Source organism: Apus apus, chromosome 5 (assembly GCF_020740795.1).
Source record: "Apus apus isolate bApuApu2 chromosome 5, bApuApu2.pri.cur, whole genome shotgun sequence".
Taxonomy (NCBI): Eukaryota; Metazoa; Chordata; class Aves; order Apodiformes; family Apodidae; genus Apus; species Apus apus.
The window spans coordinates 37,761,563-37,779,688 of record NC_067286.1 but is presented as its reverse complement, the minus strand read 5'-3'; the positions used below and the strand labels follow the sequence as shown (position 1 = coordinate 37,779,688).

At 37.2% G+C, this 18,126-nt stretch overlaps 1 protein-coding gene across 8 annotated transcripts in view; it reads left to right on the top strand.

Annotated features, from left to right (window-relative positions):
• HEATR5A (HEAT repeat containing 5A) overlaps window positions 1–17,044 on the top strand; it is a 64,794-nt gene extending 47,750 nt beyond the window's left edge. For 7 of the 8 annotated variants that reach the window (XM_051622364.1, XM_051622363.1, XM_051622360.1 and 4 more), the window contains 11 exons: window positions 1,439–1,507; window positions 1,815–1,994; window positions 4,135–4,369; window positions 4,801–5,049; window positions 6,722–6,849; window positions 7,616–7,763; window positions 8,461–8,733; window positions 11,804–12,028; window positions 12,944–13,098; window positions 14,907–15,120; window positions 15,385–17,044. In XM_051622364.1, the coding sequence (XP_051478324.1) occupies window positions 1,439–1,507; window positions 1,815–1,994; window positions 4,135–4,369; window positions 4,801–5,049; window positions 6,722–6,849; window positions 7,616–7,763; window positions 8,461–8,733; window positions 11,804–12,028; window positions 12,944–13,098; window positions 14,907–15,120; window positions 15,385–15,686 (2,178 nt within the window). In that variant the 3' untranslated portion in view covers window positions 15,687–17,044. The remainder of the gene's footprint in view (window positions 1–1,438; window positions 1,508–1,814; window positions 1,995–4,134; window positions 4,370–4,800; window positions 5,050–6,721; window positions 6,850–7,615; window positions 7,764–8,460; window positions 8,734–11,803; window positions 12,029–12,943; window positions 13,099–14,906; window positions 15,121–15,384) is intronic. The other variant, XM_051622361.1, reaches the window with a different exon arrangement.
• Window positions 17,045–18,126: the final 1,082 nt, after the last annotated feature.

Genomic DNA, 18,126 nt, shown 5'->3' with positions numbered 1-18,126 from the left:
GCCCCAAAGTTTTTCAAGTTTCAGCATTTTTCCCTCTTCCCTATTTGAATACAGCAAAAAGAAAATGGAACATTTGGGTTGTTTTTTTTTTTTGAAAGCAGTGGTTTTGAAGTGTGGAAGTATTGCAAGAAGTATTGGGAACAACTATAATTTAAAACTCTACTTAGAAGTAAGTAGCCTTTGCACACCAGAGATCACACTGAATCTTGGTCAGTAAATAAGCATGGATTGTACTCACAAGGTCTATTTCAGTTAAGTCTTGGTTGAGACGAAAAGATGTCCTGATCATTTGGCATTCCAGACTGCACTTGTGTTAAATATGACAGGCAGCTGTGTCAAGCCTCATCTGGCTCCCATTCTTCAATTTCTAGCAGGCATTAAATAAGCCAAATTACTCAGATTACTTTCTCTCACAGAAATTGAGAGATCCCAACACTGAAGATGTTATAAATCACCTTGATCTTCCTTTTGCCATTAAAATTCTATTCTACTGGCACTTCTTTGTGGGAAAGTAGTCTGAAACTACCAAGGGAAAAAAATACACTATCTGTCCTTGCTGTCCAAAACCATAAAGCAGGTTAAATATCTAGTTTTTTCCTTGTCATTTTTTTTCCATAACAGTGAACAGAAATAGTTGGGTATAGATTTGCCAGACTTAAGTAATGGTTTCCTGAAATCTTTTTCAGAAGTTCTTTAAACTAAGTCTGTGCTTTAGGGGGTCTTATGAAGCTGTAATTTACTTGTCATTAAAAGCAACTCCTTTTCACTTATTTTCACAAACCTGTATTTGTAGTACTTGTACCACACTTTGTACTTTCATCCCAAAGAGTATCAGACTTAGGTCTGAGTTTTCAGATATCAGGTAAAGCAGCAAAGGAAATTTTCATTAGCCTCTAGTGAGACAGCTTTCAGTAGTGAGTAGGTATAATCTCTGCAACCTGGTAAGTATATGTTTATGTCTTCTTTAGTAGGCAAATGGGGTTTGTGCTCTGCCCTTCTTTCACTTTGCAAAGTTGACCAACTTCAGCTGTTTGTTTCCTTAAATCTGTATTGTTTCTAAGTAAGGAAATGTCACTCATTAGGTGTCTTGCAAGTCTTTCATGGTTTGGAAAACTGTTTTTCTATTTTTAGGGCTACTCATCAAGTCAAGAGTCCAGGGAGGAAGAGGTTTCTGTTTCAGTTTTAGACTGTGCAAAAAATACCTTCAGCTTTGAAGACCATTTTCAAAGAGAATCATGTCTTCAGTATAAGCAAAACAAAGCAATAAAAATATGACTGCAACTGTTTCCCTCCTCTTTAGCTTCACTGAAAGAGTCTGTAGAAATACGAAAAGGAAATTATGCTTTATAAAGGAAAACGGCAACAAAGCCTGCTTATAAGAAATAATTACTTAGTTAATTCTTCATTATGTATTAAATGTTGTATAACTTCTCTTTAGGTTGGAGCAGCACTTAGGCCTGCCTTTGCTCCTGAAACTCCTCCTGATGTCACAGCAAAAGCATGTCAGGCAAGTGTTGAAAGTCAGAAGTCTTAGGTAATAGACCCTCTGAAATTATCTTTTTGTTTGATAAGCCACACAAGAAAAAGGAAATAAATCATCTAGCCTCAAATCCTCACTGCACACAAAATAATGTTGCCCATCCTTCTAATGTTTTTGGCTTTCGTTAGTGATGTATACTAAACTGTAATGTCATTTAACATTGATTATTATCCGAGAGTAACTGTATCTCAATAGAAATAATATCTGGTTTTCAAAAAGAGTATCCAGTGGGGTTTGGCTCTTTTTTCTCATCATTTCTCTTTTACAACACTAGGTATGCAGTGCCTGGATAGCAAGTGGTGTAGTAAGTGATCTTAATGACCTTCGAAGGGTTCACCAGTTGCTTGTGTCCTCTTTGGTCAAAGTGCAGGCTGGGAAAGAAGCACAAAGTCAACAATATAATGAAAGCACCTCAACTATGGAGATACTGGCTGTGCTTAAGGCTTGGGCAGAGGTTAGTGTTAACAGCTCTGTAATGATAGTCTTGGTATCTGGTAGGAAGGCTAGAACCTTTGAGACAGAATGGTTTCAGGAATTTCTTACAATCTTCATTAAATAGAATTTGCTGGTCCTTTGCTTTTCTTTGATGCCTCGAAACAGTACATGAACTTTGTAAACTTGACAAAAGCACTGCTAGTTAAACTGTTTGTAATATACTAGTACTTAAGAAATATGAATTTTGTTAACATGTTCCAATATTGCAATGTTCATTTTTAATTGGCATGATATTAATGGGGGTGGTGATGATCCACGGAACCTACCATTTTAAGTAGGTGTGATTTTTCTCATTGTCTATTGGCAGTTAACTTCTTACAGGTAGTTCTTGTAAGTTCAATTTGGTAGTGCATTGCCTTAAAGTCAGCTCATGTGAATGCTTCTTTTAACACATGTAAATTCAAGGTTAGATATCTTAACATAAAAAAATGTGAAAAATGTACATAATCTCTAGACGATGTGTCTGAGAAAGCATTGTTAATGACCTTGAATGCTGATGGTTGATAACCAGCTAAATACGGGCATGTCCTGTATATATTTCTGTATATAACCAAGGAACAAGTTAACTATTTTTGAGTGAGAAAGCAGGCAATAGATAGCTTTTATGTGAACATTTGTAGAAAAACATACCAACCTCTGGTTTTCATACCTGAGAAAGGACATTGACAAAACAGGAAAGCCTCTGCAGAAAAGCTAGCAAGTGGAAAGAAAGATCTTGAAAACATGCTTACGCCAAGAGATTTAAGTTGATCAGTCTTTTTCATCTATTCAAATAAGCTGCTGTGATCAATTTAAAATTATTACATGGAGAAAAAGTTTTTAAGGGCATATGACAATAACCTATCACTAGTCAGAAGCTGAGACAAAATTCAGACTAGATGTGAGGCTTTACTGTAAGAAGTGAAGATCTGTAGATTGCTCCAGTCTATAATTAAGATAACTAGAAGACTTCAAAGCAAATTCTGTGTAGCTTGCTACTGGATGTCAGATATGAGAAACTATGACAAAGTAAACTGGGAATAAGCTTTTGTGACCTATTACTTACCAGTATTTCACTTAAGCCCCAGGTGGTTCCTTCTCACTTAGGACCTCCAACATTTTACCCCTCCCTGGGGGTGTTCAAGGCCAGGCTGGATGGAGTTCTGAGCAACCTGGTCTAGTGGGAGGTGTCCCTGCCCATGCAGGGGGGTTGGAACTAGATAATCTTCTAGGTCCCTTCCAATCCAAACCATTCTATGATTCTATGATCTTACCTGTTTCTTGTTTCCAGAATTTGAAGGAATTCCCCCATCCTGTTGCAGGGAGGAGTGAGGGCTTGGTGGCTGCTTAGTTGCTGGCCTGCATCAACCCAGTACAACTAATAAAATTGAGAAAGATAGATAAGTCATAATTGCAGGAGATGAATATTCACAAATGCTGACTTTAGATTAGTTGAAGTGGTCTCCTGTGTCTCATTTATAGTTAAGGAGAAGAGCTTCCTTCCAGGGGCATTTTGGAAAGACCAAGGAGGGCTGCTGGTCTGAAATACTCTCAAGTCTGTCTTTTCCAATAGCTAGAGAGCCATCTAGGGAAACTAACCTTCTCACATTGAAGTTAACTTATTGATGGTAACACTCAAACTTCACAAATGATGCAAGACTGTACTCTTCATTCTTTACTGCTAACACAGAATAATATATAGTTTTGAGAAGATGGTCGCAAGTGCAATATGTCATATCAGTTTAAAGAAGATTTAGGAACTATTTGACTGTAGCTTCAAGGTCATTTATAGGTATATTATTTGATAGTAAGTTCTTCAGTCTTCTAGCTAAAACATAGTTTGATGTTTGGAAGCTGAAGCTGGACAATATATATTCATTTAAGAGTAGGGAAGTTAACTGCAGCTATATGTAGGAATTTTAGTAGGTTTCCCTTTTATTTGGACTCTTGCGTAAAGATTAGCTGAGGGACTGGATTCAGGAGGTTTGCCCATGCCAACTGGACTTGAAGCAGAAATAGATTCTAGGAGATCTCATGCCCATTCAACTGGCAGATGCACTAATGTTCACAGTAGTTTTCCAAGTGTTAATATTTGTATCTTTCTCCAAATATATAAACAGGTTTACATAGTTGCAGTTGAAAAGCAGAAAAATCAAAGTGATGCACAAAATCACCATTTAAACATTGCAAACTCAGCAGAAGAAGGCTACAGAGATGTAACATCTTCAGCCACTGGACTTCTGGACTTGGTACAGGCAGATCTTGGAACACTGAGCAAGCTCTGGCTTGCTGCACTTCAGGATTTTGCTCTCTTAACTTTGCCTTCAGAATACACATTGCAACTACCTGCTGAAGGTAAAAAGACACTTCAATTGTATTTTCAAAAGTTATGTGCAAGTGCAGATCATTAATGTCCTAGCTGGCTTGTGTTAAGATCACAGTTAAGAGTAAATTGTATAGAGAATACATACTTGTGTGCCTGTCCAAAGATAAAAACTGCTTTTGAGAACAGAGGTTTCACTGATGGGAAAAGTAGTTTGTTTGTTATTCTTGCTGGGCAATTTCATGGTTGAAAGAAGAAAAAGGTCATTGTATTGGATTATACTCAAATAAATCCAATTGGCCCAAATTATAATATTTTGCATTTAAAAGAAAAAAACACACCAAAACATAAAATAAGGTAAATACAATGTCAATGAAAAGAATGAGAAAATTCCCTTTTATAAGAATGAGAAAATATGGTAATTAAAAATAAATACTTAATACTGGAACTTCTCTTCTTGTAGGTGGTACATTTTATACAGCAGAGACAATTGAAAATGCCAGACCTCATTACTACAACTCCTGGGCACTGATACTTTATGCTACAGCATTATGGCTTACTAGCACAGGTTTCGTTGTTGTTGATCCAGATGAAGGAGTTACTAATCTCTCTAGACCTGTCACCCCGACTACAATGTGTCAGGATTCTTCTACCAGGCCCTTGGTGAAATCTCCTGAGGATGTGAATACTGACAGATTTCATCTTCTCTTGGGTTAGTTCGTGCATAATGTCTAGATGCTGTAACCCAAAATGTCATTTTAATAGATAAAACTGTTAGCAAACAGATATGTAATTATTAATATTTAAATGCATCATTGAAGATCACCTCTCTTAGAAAAATGTACAATCAGAAGAATTTTAAATCCTAGTGAGAAAATTGTGCAGTGTGTTTCCCAAATATGGTAGGAAAAACACTCAGTATGAGCTAAACAAATCCTATGTGAGTGCTTACTGCTCTGCTTATAAACCTGCAAGTTCAAGAGTGGATCTTTGTCATGGTTGTAGCACTGCAGTTACAGTGTATGCTTTAGCATCATTGAAGTACAGTGTTATACATCACAGAAAAATGTGTTGGTTGGAAGGGGCTTGTGGAGGTCATCTGTCCCCCACCCCTTGCTCAGGCAGGGCCACCTAAAGCCAGTTGCCCAGGACCTTGTCCAGATGTTTTTTTATTATCTTCAAGGATGGAGACTCTACAACCTCTCTGGGCAACCTGTGCTAGTGCTCAGTCACCCTTGTGGTAAAAAAGTGTTGCCTTAAGTTCACATAAAGTTCTGTTTAGGCCTCTGCTACTGCAGAGGCTAATCAGGCAGTTGAATTCAGTCCCAGTTACCTAAATTTACGCAACTAGGCATTTCTAGTTGCAGCGTTTTCCTTTGGTCTCTTTTTTTGTATCCTTCTTTTGTAATCCCTTTTTGGAATGGGTTTGTATGACCCAGATGCATATGGCTTCCTTTGAATCCCAGTGTTCCTGCACCAAGCCAGCTTCCTTTGAAGCCTGTTGCTCCCTGAGTTCAAAGTAGGACCTCTGATACAAAAGCTGCTCATTTCTCCTGCTTCCTCTGCTACTGGATTAATACTTCAAATTTCATATGCTTTACCATGGACACCTGGCTTGTTTATTCTGCTGTTCAACATTTTCACTTCCTACAGAGAAACTGAATGGACTTTAAAGCTCAGACACTTGCCGTTGCACAGCAGTTCTTTAGTGTACGTTGAGCAGTTTCCCAAGACATCACACAGTTAGGAATTACAGCTGTACAGCTGGGATGAGAATATGATCACGGTTTATATGAAGTTTATCTCCAATGTTATAAAATGTCATCTGAAGAGTACTGAAAGCTCAGGAAAAAAAGTGATTGTTTTTAATCTCATCTAGGATTTTGCAGGCTTAGCTTTATGTAATTTACTTTTTGCTGTTATCCAGTTGTGGTAGCTGTGATCTTTAGCATTTTTGTAAAATGGGAAGATAAAACCTTAGCCTTTGAGTTTGTGAACTGTTACTATATTCTCTGTTGTTTCCTTCTTTTATATAAATAAGTGTGACTGGGCAAATATTCTGCTATATATTCATTACAAATTGTCTGCCTGTACGTTGGCCCTAGAATTCTGTGGTTTTACTTTGAAATTGATCTACTAATTTATTTTCTTTATTTATGTTAATACCAGTTATAATAGTGTCTGATACTGGAGTTCTTTCATTGTTCTGAAGGTAATAGAGCTCTTGCCCGAAGATATTAGCAATAAGAGATTAATTCACTTAATATAAAATGGAAATGCTCTTTTATATCTGCTCAACCTATTGTCAGGTCACTTAGACATTGACAAAGCTACTTCTTAAAATTTCAAGCAAATAAATGTTTTTTTTCTTCTGATACTTACAGGAATTAGCGTGGAATTTCTCTGCTCTCCTCGATCAGATGCAGCAATGGAGAATATTATTGCCTGTTTACGAGCCCTACAGGCACTCTTTGATGTTCCGTGGCCGAGGTCAAAAATAGGTGGTGATCAGGTAATGTCTTAATGATCAAAAGCACCCCAGAATTAAGGCATAATTTCACTTTGAACAGTATCTCTATTCTCTATTGTATATCCAGGAATCTTCAACACATAAGTAGTAGGTAAATTACATGCTTTGCAAAAATGCAAAGCTGTAGAGGGAGGAGAGCAAAAGATCACAACGTGGCACCTAAAAGAAGACAGTGAGGGCAGAGAACTTGAAGACATTTTGTCTGGAAATAGGAATTAGATGAGTAGGGTGACAGCCCAGTAAAGACAGAATTCCAGAAAAAAAAAAGTTCTCTTACTCTCTCTGTCAAGGGACAGTTGAATTAATTCTGTTGAAAATATTGAAGATGATAAAAGGAAGCTGAACAAAAAACAGTGGTATGGGGGGGGGGGAAGGCAAAACCAAAAAAATCCACGCCAGTAGATCCTAAAAAGAAGTAATAATTTCAAAATTCCTTTTTTTTTTTTTCTCCTTTAAACTAAGCTTTATACCATCCTATGTGCCATGCAATTGTGATAAAGCCTGTGGACTTGCCTAAGTTCTGATTATTGGTGCTCTCTGCAAGGAAATTCATATACTGTAGGAGGGATACACTGTAGTATCCCTACTTTGAAGAGTTAAAAAGCCATAAGATAAAAATTACTTGGGGTTTTTAGTAGTTTTAAGTGCTGTATCTCTAAATTACCATGTTTAGTATTAACATGTATATTAACATGTTTCTAAAATTCCTGCATTAAACTATATATATTAAGTATTTTTCTTACTGTAGGAGCTGGGTGTAGAGCTGCTGAATGTTTTACATCGACTGATACTGACCAGAGAATCACCTGAAATTCAGCTTGCTGCCCTTGAAGTGGTTCGGCTGATTCTTTTTGCAGCTCAGGAACATGTGAAGGAAAAGCGGAGAAGTGCAGAAGGTACAGTAATGCATGAGATGTTGAATACATATTATCAGGGTTAAAACAATTCTTTCTTGGAAAACTGGATTATTGAGGGTGATATCCCAAGATGCATCTTAATTGAAGTGACTAACTAGTCCCAATTAGTGACTAATCTTGGTTTACTCAAGTCAGTTCAAGTGCCTGACATAAGAAATTGAGGCAGTATGATAGATAGCAGGAGGTTTTGGTGGTGACTAGAGGGCACGAAGTGAGGAGGAAAACTGGAGAAACTCACTTGGGATAGTCTTGTGCAGTGTCAGGGACAGAGAAATCTTAGTGAAAAGTTAGGATCGGCTGCAGTAGAGCAATGGAGTGACTCAACACACACACCTGTTACAAGGCAGATTCCACAGATTGTAACTTCCTAGAGTTCTTTTCCTAAAAGAAAATAACTGGGAGAAGAAACAAAACACCAGGTGACATCAGATTGGCATGGTGCCTCAGCACGTTGTACATCTAAATCTGTTGCACACACCTCTGCCTTTTAACCATCAGTGTATAGTTTTCTTGTTCAGAAGGATGGATGTTTGCCAGTAGAACTCTAAACACGTATGAATGCACAAATATATGTAGCAAGATTATCACTTGGTGATGAAGCAGTCCTAAGTAGTAAACTTTCTGGAAACAAGGTTCAGCCTGCAGATTTCAGCCATATTTCTTCTTTTTGTTTTAGTTGATGATGGTGCTGCAGAAAAGGAAACGTTACCAGAATTTGGAGAAGGCAAAGACACAGGAGGACTGGTGCCTGGGAAATCATTAGTCTTTGCAACACTGGAGTTGTGTGTTTGTATTCTTGTCAGACAGCTTCCCCAGCTCAACCCTAAATTAACTTGTAGCCCTGCAGTTCAATCTGGAAAACATTTGTTATTGTCAGAAGATGGAAGCAGACTAGTAGCAGCAGCATTAGTTATTCTCTCTGATGTTCCTGCAATCTGCTCTCCTGAAGGTATGCTGTTTCATCATAAAGAAAGATTAATGAAAAAATATTGGGCTCTTCTGAGCCTCCTTTTTATTACCTAGTTTTCTCAGCTGAATAAATCTGGCAGCGAGTTTTGTTGGTTTACTTGTGACAATTTCCTGTTTTAATTGTGGTTTTGACTGTCAGATTACAAAACAAGTTACAAAACTGAAGCAATTAAAGGAGTAGTTTTTCTTTTCCTTCTACATGTAACAGTGCAATTAATAGATTGATTTTGTACAGGGAAGTATACAGTAGCTACATGATTCTATTCTACTTGAATTGTATATTTTGTATTTTATAATGCAGACATGAATTAAATTTAAAAGGGAAATGTATCATGTTACCTTTCACTAAAAGCTATCATTAGGAAACCACTGTAAGGAGTTATGGTTGATTTCTCAGGTTAGTTTACTTTTACTCATGATTAATTTTTTATTAATTCCAATCTTTAGGATGGTTGCCCCTTCCCCCAGTATTGTATTCATACGTATGATCTTTCAGTACTGTTACAGCCACACCTATAAACTATTTCTCCCCTACTCCTCTGTTCCCACTTTAGGAATCTATGTTAGACCTTGTGCAAATTTTTGCATTTACAAGCCCAGGAAATTTATTCTTTTTTCTTAATTTGTTCTCTGTTACAAGATTCTTCTTTGGGGGATAGCATACTCCGAATGGAATAGTAGGTAGTTCTTGCTGTCATTGTAGGGTGATGATATGATTTCTTTTTCCAATCTGCACTTCATTATCTGTCAGTTCAAAGCAAAAGGAAACAAACATAGCATCACTTGGATGTGAGGGCAACTATCTTTCATGGAAAATAATGATATGAAATTTGTTACTAAATAATTTGATATTTCATGAAAAAGAATGTGATTATTTTTTGTTCTTGTAGTTCTTTTTGTCTTTAGCTGTTCAAGATATTACACAAACTAAGAGCTTGTAGGATCAGACCAGATGGGGTGTTTACACTGGAGAAATTAAGCATTGAAGTCAGGTGACAAAAATGAGGAGCTTAAGCTTGCTTATACAGTCAGTCAAATAAGGAAGCATCTCCAAAAGTCAACTCATATAATCAAAGAGAAGAGTATTCCAATGTGGATTTACATCATTTTTCCCCCCTTTAATAGGTAACTGAAGTTACAGTCCTATTACTACCATGTCTCTTACTTCAGGCACCTGTCATATGTATTCATAATAGAATTTTCAAATTAATGAGGCTCATGAACTGGATTTCCTACAGAATTCCAGCAGCCAATTTTCAGAGACTTGACTGTTTGTAAATAGAAGGTAGATGTCCTCAGGTTCAGAGACCCTCCATAATTCAACAGGTCTCTCACAAGCATCAGGATATTAAAATCTTAAAAACATGCATTTTACTGATTAGGGAAGTACAAAAGCATGTTAAGCCATGTGCTTAACTCTGCTTTGCTAAATCACAATTTTTTGCTAAATCAGGAGCAACACATAAGTATGCAGTTTCTAGATGGTCTCCAATATGTGCAGAATTCTGTATTACTGTTAGATTCAAAGACAGAAAAATATGCAAAACTGCTATGCCAAGCTACTCCTGTGACTTTTTAATATTTTTTTTGGAATAGACTCTTATTTAGATAGATCAACTATCAGATTCTCAGGGACAGATAAAGATCTGTTCAGTAGGCTGTGGGACAATCTGCTTCTCTTCTTAGGTCTTCACTTTTCAAAAATATTTGTTAGGGTTTTTTATTATAATTCTAGGAATTTTTGTGATTACTTTTTAATCTGACATCCTCTTTTTACTAATCTTACTAAGTTACTGAATTAAGTGATTTACTGGAGCAATGACATCCTTGGCTAACTACACATCATGTGGGAGAATCATAGAATGTGTGGGGCTGGAAGGGATCTCTAAAGGTCAACTAATCCAGCCACCCCTGCAATGCACAGGGACCTTTTAACTAGATCAGGTTGCTCAGAGCCTCATCAAGCCTGACCTTGAATGTTGCTGGGGATGGGGCCTCCACCATCTTTCTGGGCAACCTGTTCTAGTGTTTCACCACTAGAATAATTTCTTCCTAATGTCTAATCTAAATCTACCCCCTCTAGTTTAAGACCATTGCCCCTCATCCTATCACTACAAGCTCTTGTAAACAGTCCCTCCCCAGCTTTCCTTTAGTCCCCCTTCAGGTACTGGAAGGCCAATATAAGGTCTCCCTGGAGCCTTCTCCACTCCAGGATGAATGACCCCAACTCAGCCTCTCTTTGTAGAAGAGTTGCTCCAGCCCTCAGATCATTTTTGTGGCCCTTCTCTGGACTCACTCCAACAGGTCCATGTCCCTCTTGTGTTGATGACTCCAGAGCTGGACACAGTACTCCGAGTGGGGTCTTACAAGAGCAGAATAGAAGGGCAGAATCACCTCCCTTGATCTGCTGGCCACACCTCTTTTGATGCAGCCCAGTATGCAATTGGCCGTCCAGGCTGCCAGTGTACATTGTTTGCTCATGTCCAACTTCTTGTCCACTAGCACCCGCAACTCCCTTTCTGCAGGGCTGTTCTCTATCACACCATGGCCTGGCTTGTATTGATAAAGAGGATTGCTCCTACCCAAACGCAGGACCTTGCACTTGGTATTGCCTCTCACCGGTATTGGTATTACCCTCTGTTAATTCCCTTTGCTGTATTGTCTTCATTGCAAAATATGCTTACATGCTTAGAATTTCTTTTCTACTATTCAGTACTTTGTATACTTCCATAGCTTCTCCTTTTCTGCTTCTCAGTGGTTCTGATGTTTTTGTGCTTTTCACTGAACATGAAACAATTTCACACTTCATATAGTAAAGTCATCAAGGAAAAGGTATACAATGCTAATTTAAATGAGGAAAAGGTTTAACTTCCCTTAAGTAGTCTGAATTCCAGGTTGTCTGTAGCAAGTTGCATGATATTTAAAATATTTCTTCAAATCACCCATGCTTCCGTTCACATAGGTGATTAACAGGGTGATAAATAAGATGATACATAAAAGCTCCTTCAAATTTTTTAATGTCTGTGAAATGAATTTGCTTTGTTTTACAGGAAGTGTTTCAGTTCTTCCTACTATCTTGTACCTAATGATTGGAGTACTTAAAGAGACTGCTGTGAAAGTGCAAGATGGCCAGTTACCTTTGACGGTTGCTGCATCTCTACAAGCTCTTAAAGGACTCTTGTCTTCTCCAATGGCTCGAGCAGAGAAAAGTCGGAGTGCTTGGACTGATCTTCTACGTAGTGCTTTGATCACAGTGCTTGACTGTTGGGATCAAGGTAAGCACAAATTTTGGGTTTGTGTGTTTAAAAAACAAAACAAAAATATTTGGGTGAAAAGCTGTTTGCTCTTATTTAAATTAAATTCATGCATATCTTAAAAAAAGACTAGTATCTTAAGTCACAGGAGAATTAGTTGGCTACTGTTGAACTGTACTGTTGAATCTTTAGTGCTATCTTGCCCCTGCAGGTCATCTGAGAAGTCATGATCTGTAAAGCTATAAATGTGGGACTGCAGGTTTACCCCTCAATTGTCTAGTGCCACGATGACTTACATGGTACAATGGAATAAACAGGAGTTATGGCCTCAGTGTACAGCTTAGCATAAAAGACAGCTGTACTGCATGCAGGTTCTCCACAAAGAATTAGTGTCTGCATTTAAGTAAAAGGTATTAAAACAGTAGTTCAAGAAAAAATATTTTTGTCTGAAAGTGATTTTTCTGTGTGCTGCTTCTTCAACTTCCCAAGTTTGTAGTACCCCTGTGGTTCCTTATGTTTAATCTCTAAGTTGTAATTTGTTGTTGGAACTTTTGTAAACAGGGTTTTTTTAATTACCGCAAAAGAAAACATGTTCTTAATGCAAATGTTTATATAATTCTAAACATGGGTTGTACGCTAATATGTCATACCAGCTGTTCAAAGTTATTTATTGTGCTTTATGCAGAGGAACAATGGAATAGGAGTATGCAGTTAATGCTAAATAAGCATATAACCAATCCTGAATTCCCACTTTGGCCTTGGCTTTTATTACGGTAAAAGTCCATATCAGTGCATCAGACTATGTTGTGTATTTGAAAAAAGAGATTCCTGAAGAAGTGTAGACATTTGACATTTCTATTCCACCTATTTGCAACGCTAGAATTCACAGAATTATTTTTTAATTCAAATCTAACAGAATGCTTGTTTTACTGACAGTAGATGGGCTTCTCCAAGAACTTGATGAAGTTAGCCTGCTTACTGCTATTACATTATTTATTATGTCTGCCAGTCCAGAAGTTACTACCTTAGAGTGCCTTCAAAAGCGTTGTATTGAGAAGTTTAAAATAACACTTGCCTCAAAAGATCCCCTTGTAAGTACTGGTGAAGTTATAAGAATATCGGTATCATACTAAATGGATTTTAGCTTATTTTCTGTTCAGCTGTTTTGCTCGTCCTGTGTGTAATTCCAGTTAATTATGTCCTGACTGTGTCTCTTGTAATTTAAAACACAGTTTGAACTAGTTAGTGAGAGCTTGTCAAGCAGTGGATGTTATAATTGTTTTATTCTGTATACAATTCTGTATTCCTATGATTTTCATTTTCTTACTGCATCGTACCCAGAGTCAGATGGGTCATCACACCCCTACACTGATAAGTACATGATAGGGTTGTGTAGTTTGTCAGGCATCTGTTTAATTTTATTTGTTCATTTTAACTTCAACACACAGATACTATCTACTGCTCAGGAAGACCCTCAGGTGTGAGTCTTTGGGAGCCACATGACTTGTACTGTCCCCTAAGCATCAGCTCCGGGCCACTGCTGGAGGCAGCCTATTGAACTATTAATGCTTTGTTCTGGCCTAGTGTAAATGTTTTTATGTGGTTACTTTAGATTGCAGTGCCACAGTTCATCTGTTACTATTCTTCACCTAAAAATCCAAAGTATTGGGAAAAAATAATTGTATTTATTATTATTGCAAATAGAAGTAGCTTTTCTGTGAGTTGGGACTTCGTGACTCTGAAAGTCCAACTCTGAAAATAACACGCCTTAGTTTTCCTGTTTGGGAATTCACTGTGAACTGGTTTCCTTGCATCTTGGTGTATATTCATGTAATAACAAAAAGGTAAACAAATTTACCTTTAACTTAGCATTTTGCTGTAAGAAAATACTTTTTAATTTATGATATTAATACATTTCTAGTAGTATAAACATTGGTTTGCACTGATAGGAAAATGAGGATGCAGAATGTGACAGCAAGAAAATGTCAGTATGCATTTGCTATTTTTATCCATGTGTGTAGGCATCTGAGCCTTTCAGAAATTGTGCAGGAACTTGCCAGTTCAGGGCCTACTGACTTCTAGTGACATGGAACCTACTGCACCATTTGAGGCTTTTAAAAATCGTGCCTACATGTTGACAGAGATAGTGCTTATATTTTAAGCACCTCTTTTCAGTCAGCTGTTTTTCTGCAGGAAAGAGTGTATTGTCAAAGCAGTACTAAGACATAACCTTCACACAAAAGTCAGAGAATCACAGAATCTTAGGGGTTGGAAGGGACCTCTAAAGATCATCTAGTCCAACCCGCCTCCCAGAGCAGGATCACCTAGAGTTCATCACACAGGAACATGTCCAGGCGGGTTTTGAATGTCCAGAGAAGGAGACTTCACAACCTCTCTGGGCAGCCTGTTCCAGTGCTCTGTCACTCTCACAGTAAAGAAGGTTTTTCTGATGTTCACGTGGAACCTCCTGTGTTCCAGTTTGCAGCCATTGCCCCTTGTCCTATCACTGGACATCACTGAAAAAAGCCTGGGTCTGTCCTCCTGACACTCGCCCTTAACACATTTGTAAACATTGATGAGGTCGCCCTCAGTCTCCTCTTCTCCAAGCTAAAGAGACCCAAAAATATTTTTCCTTAATTTAAATATGTAGGAAGGCGTAGGACTCAGTGGAAAGAAACACGAAGCATGACCTAATTATTCTTAATAATTTGATTTCTAGTTATAATGCTCCTTTAAAGTATTATGCATTAGAGGCCTGCAACCTGATGAATTTAGAAGCTGTGAGGCACATTTTTCCCCCTCTCTAAAATTTTATCTGGTGAGCTCTGACTTTTGAAACTCTCTGACATGTATTTTTAAGTATAACCCTTTGTAACTGCAAATTTGATCTTTCCTTTAGGTACAGTGTAAGTGCTACCAGCTGCTGCACTCCATCTTTCAGCATCCAAACACAACTGTGTCATATCCTTACATTCATTCTTTAGTACCATCCATCGTGGGGAAATTGCAGGAAACAGAAAAAGCAAAACCTGAAAATGCTGCAGAACTTCAAGTCATTCAGGAGGGAATAAAGTTGGTTACAGCTCTTATAGCCATGGCTGAGGAAGAGCACCGTAAGTTACTTCCATTACTAGTACACAAAGCATTAGACATGCTGGAAGTTGCCACAGCTAACAAATTAAAACAAAACGACCACTAGGAACCCAGTCCTTCACACTAATTGCTAACTAGACTGTTGGTTCTTTTTACCATGCAGTTCAAGTAACATTTGCAGCTTTATAGTTTGTGTTAAATGTTAACTCGGAGAAATGCTTCTAGTTAGAATCTGAAGCTGTTTTTAAAAGTGTCTGTTTAAGTTTTGTTTTCAATGTTTACAGGTGCTCATTTGGTGGCCTGCCTTCTTCCTATTCTTATTTCCTTTCTTTTGGATGAAAATGCCCTGGTTTCTGCTACAAACTCGGAAAAAAATCTACATGAGTTTGCTTTGCAAAATCTGATGCAGATTGGTCCACAGTACTCAGCAGTTTTTAAAAAACTGATGGCTTCCTCTCCAACTATGAAAGCCAGGCTTGAGTCAGCTGTAAAAGGCAATCAAGAAAGCATCAAAATGAAGACTGCTAAACATACAAAGAATCCTGGAAAAAGTTCAAGCATTCAGCTAAAGACTAATTTTCTTTAACATCTGATATTGTTATTTTATGCACTTTGATATTAACAGCAAAAAATGTCTCTTAATTTCTAATCCAAGAAGGATCACTATCAGTTGTTCTCATGTATTTCTGTTTGCACTGAGGTATTACAGAAAGTTTTTAAGAGAAAGCAAACCTTTGATAACTTTCTGTTAGTGTAAGACTTCTTAAACATCTCTAAATACTGTGAATAAATCTATCAGAAGTCATGTAATCTGTATTTTTTTATTATTTTGGACTAAAATACCAGAAATGCACATGCCTGTATTAAAAAAAATATAGTGAGCTTTGCCATACATTTAGGAGCAGCCCACACTTAGCCATTAAGTTAATTTTGGCTTATATCAAAATTTGTCAAAAATAAGTTACCCTGATTTGGTTTTGGATTTAAGTGGGACATAAATTTACTTGCAGGTTGTAATCTAGCCTAAGTACTAATGTAGCACACTTCATCATTAAGTAAACAGGTGAAATATCCTTGTTAGCCTTACAATAGATTATTGCTGATCTCAAAAAATTAACCGAATGAAGGTAAACAGATAGCTTTAACCCTAGTAACTACTTGAGCTGGCTGAGATGTAACAAGTGCTGTTAAAAACAGCTCAATCACCCTTCTCTGAAGACTCCGCAGTGCTTTACATAGTAGGACTACTATGCATATGTCAGTATTTGCAGGCTTGGTGCCTTCCTGCTGGACAGTCTCACTTTTCAGGATGTATCCTTGTGTGAATTTTGTATTGTGCTAGGCAGGCACGTGAAGCTTACATACCTTGTCCAGCATAGGACAGCAATTTTAATGTACTGTGCCTCAATTCAGACATCTGCTCTATCTGGATGTGTGTTTCCTGATGTTTACATGATCAGTTATATACATGCAACTCACCCAAATTTATATGTCTCTAGAATGGGAGATGGGTGTATTTGAAGTCAGCTTGTCTTGTGTCGAATGAAGTGTGACAAACTCATAAGGAGTGTTTAATCAACATTTTTATCAAGGAGAATATTTTAATATAGAAAGGTAACTATCAAAATTGCAATGGCTATAAAGTATTTTCTACATATAGTGTATTGACTTCTTTCTTAATGCCAGTATTATCTAAACCAAACACTATCAAACTGAGAATAGTATTTACATTTGAATTTAATTACTTTAGAAGGAAGGAGGGGAAAAAAAAGATTTACAGAACTGAGAAACACACAGGGACTCAGGAAAAATGTGAAGTACTGTATTTTATTATAAGTTTTGTATATAAATATAATTGTAAATTGTACAGAATTAACATTTGACCAAAGTTCTAACAATTCAGTTTTCTGATTTACGTAAATAAAGCTAATTTTCTTCACTTAAGATTTGTCTTAGTCATTTTACCCAATAGCAGAGGAGCTGCAATGACTTCCATAACAGAAAGAAAATGTTTGTATACTTCCACAGAGAAGCTAATAAGAAATGCTCAGGCTGGATGCACCAAGGTCTGTGATTTGACAACGCAGGTCTTCTTCTGTTTAGTATAGCAAAATGGGTAAATTAATAGGATCAGGGAGAGAGACTTTGTATGTGTAAATCTGTTCTGTGTGAAATGTGTGAGCTATGAGAAGATGTTTGAGATGCTTTCCATCTCTCCTTGGGGAACCAGAAGTTCTTTGTTCCACCTCTTCATTGCAGTCAAATCTATAGTTGTTGGCTGTGTTGAAAGGCAGTTACATTAAATTTGGCAGTTATTCATCTTTATCTCATTAGTAATTTTTATCTCAGTATTTTTCCCTTCAAAATTTACTGAGTATGTTATTTTGTCTCTCTCTCTCTTCCCCCCCCCCCCAACCCCCCCAAAAGGCCACTTCTCAAAAATCATAGAGATTCCTACAGGACTTGAAACTTTTTAATGAAACTCATGTCATGTTTATTATCAAAGTGGACCAAAATATTGCTGAGAAAGTTAGTTCCTACAATAGGTATATGTGGCTACTTTTTCCATTTTCTGTTAAGTATAAGAACAGCATTAACCTTTTCTTCACTAACACTTTAAAATACTGCTTATACAATCTGATTAAATCCTACTTTGCTCAAAACCTTTTAAGAAGCAGGCTCAAGTAGCAAGAGCACCAAGGAAAGCTGTTAAAAGACAACAGTTAAAGTTTAGAAGAGCTTATTCCTAGGCTTCTTGGAGGGTCTGGTTAGAGTAGCTCACAACTGAGTTACTGAGAAGTGTCATTATTATGTGATTTGATCAAGATGTTTCTTGGTCAAGTCTTGTAGCGCTATGTGGAAAATCACAATTTTCAACATATCTATGTATTCTAAATAAAGAAGCAAAAATTACTAAATAAGGAGAACCATTGCTTATTCTTAATGGCTAGTGTAAATTAAGACATACAAGTAAGCTTAATTTATCCAGATAAATATTTTATCCACATAGTAAGAATACCTGTGCC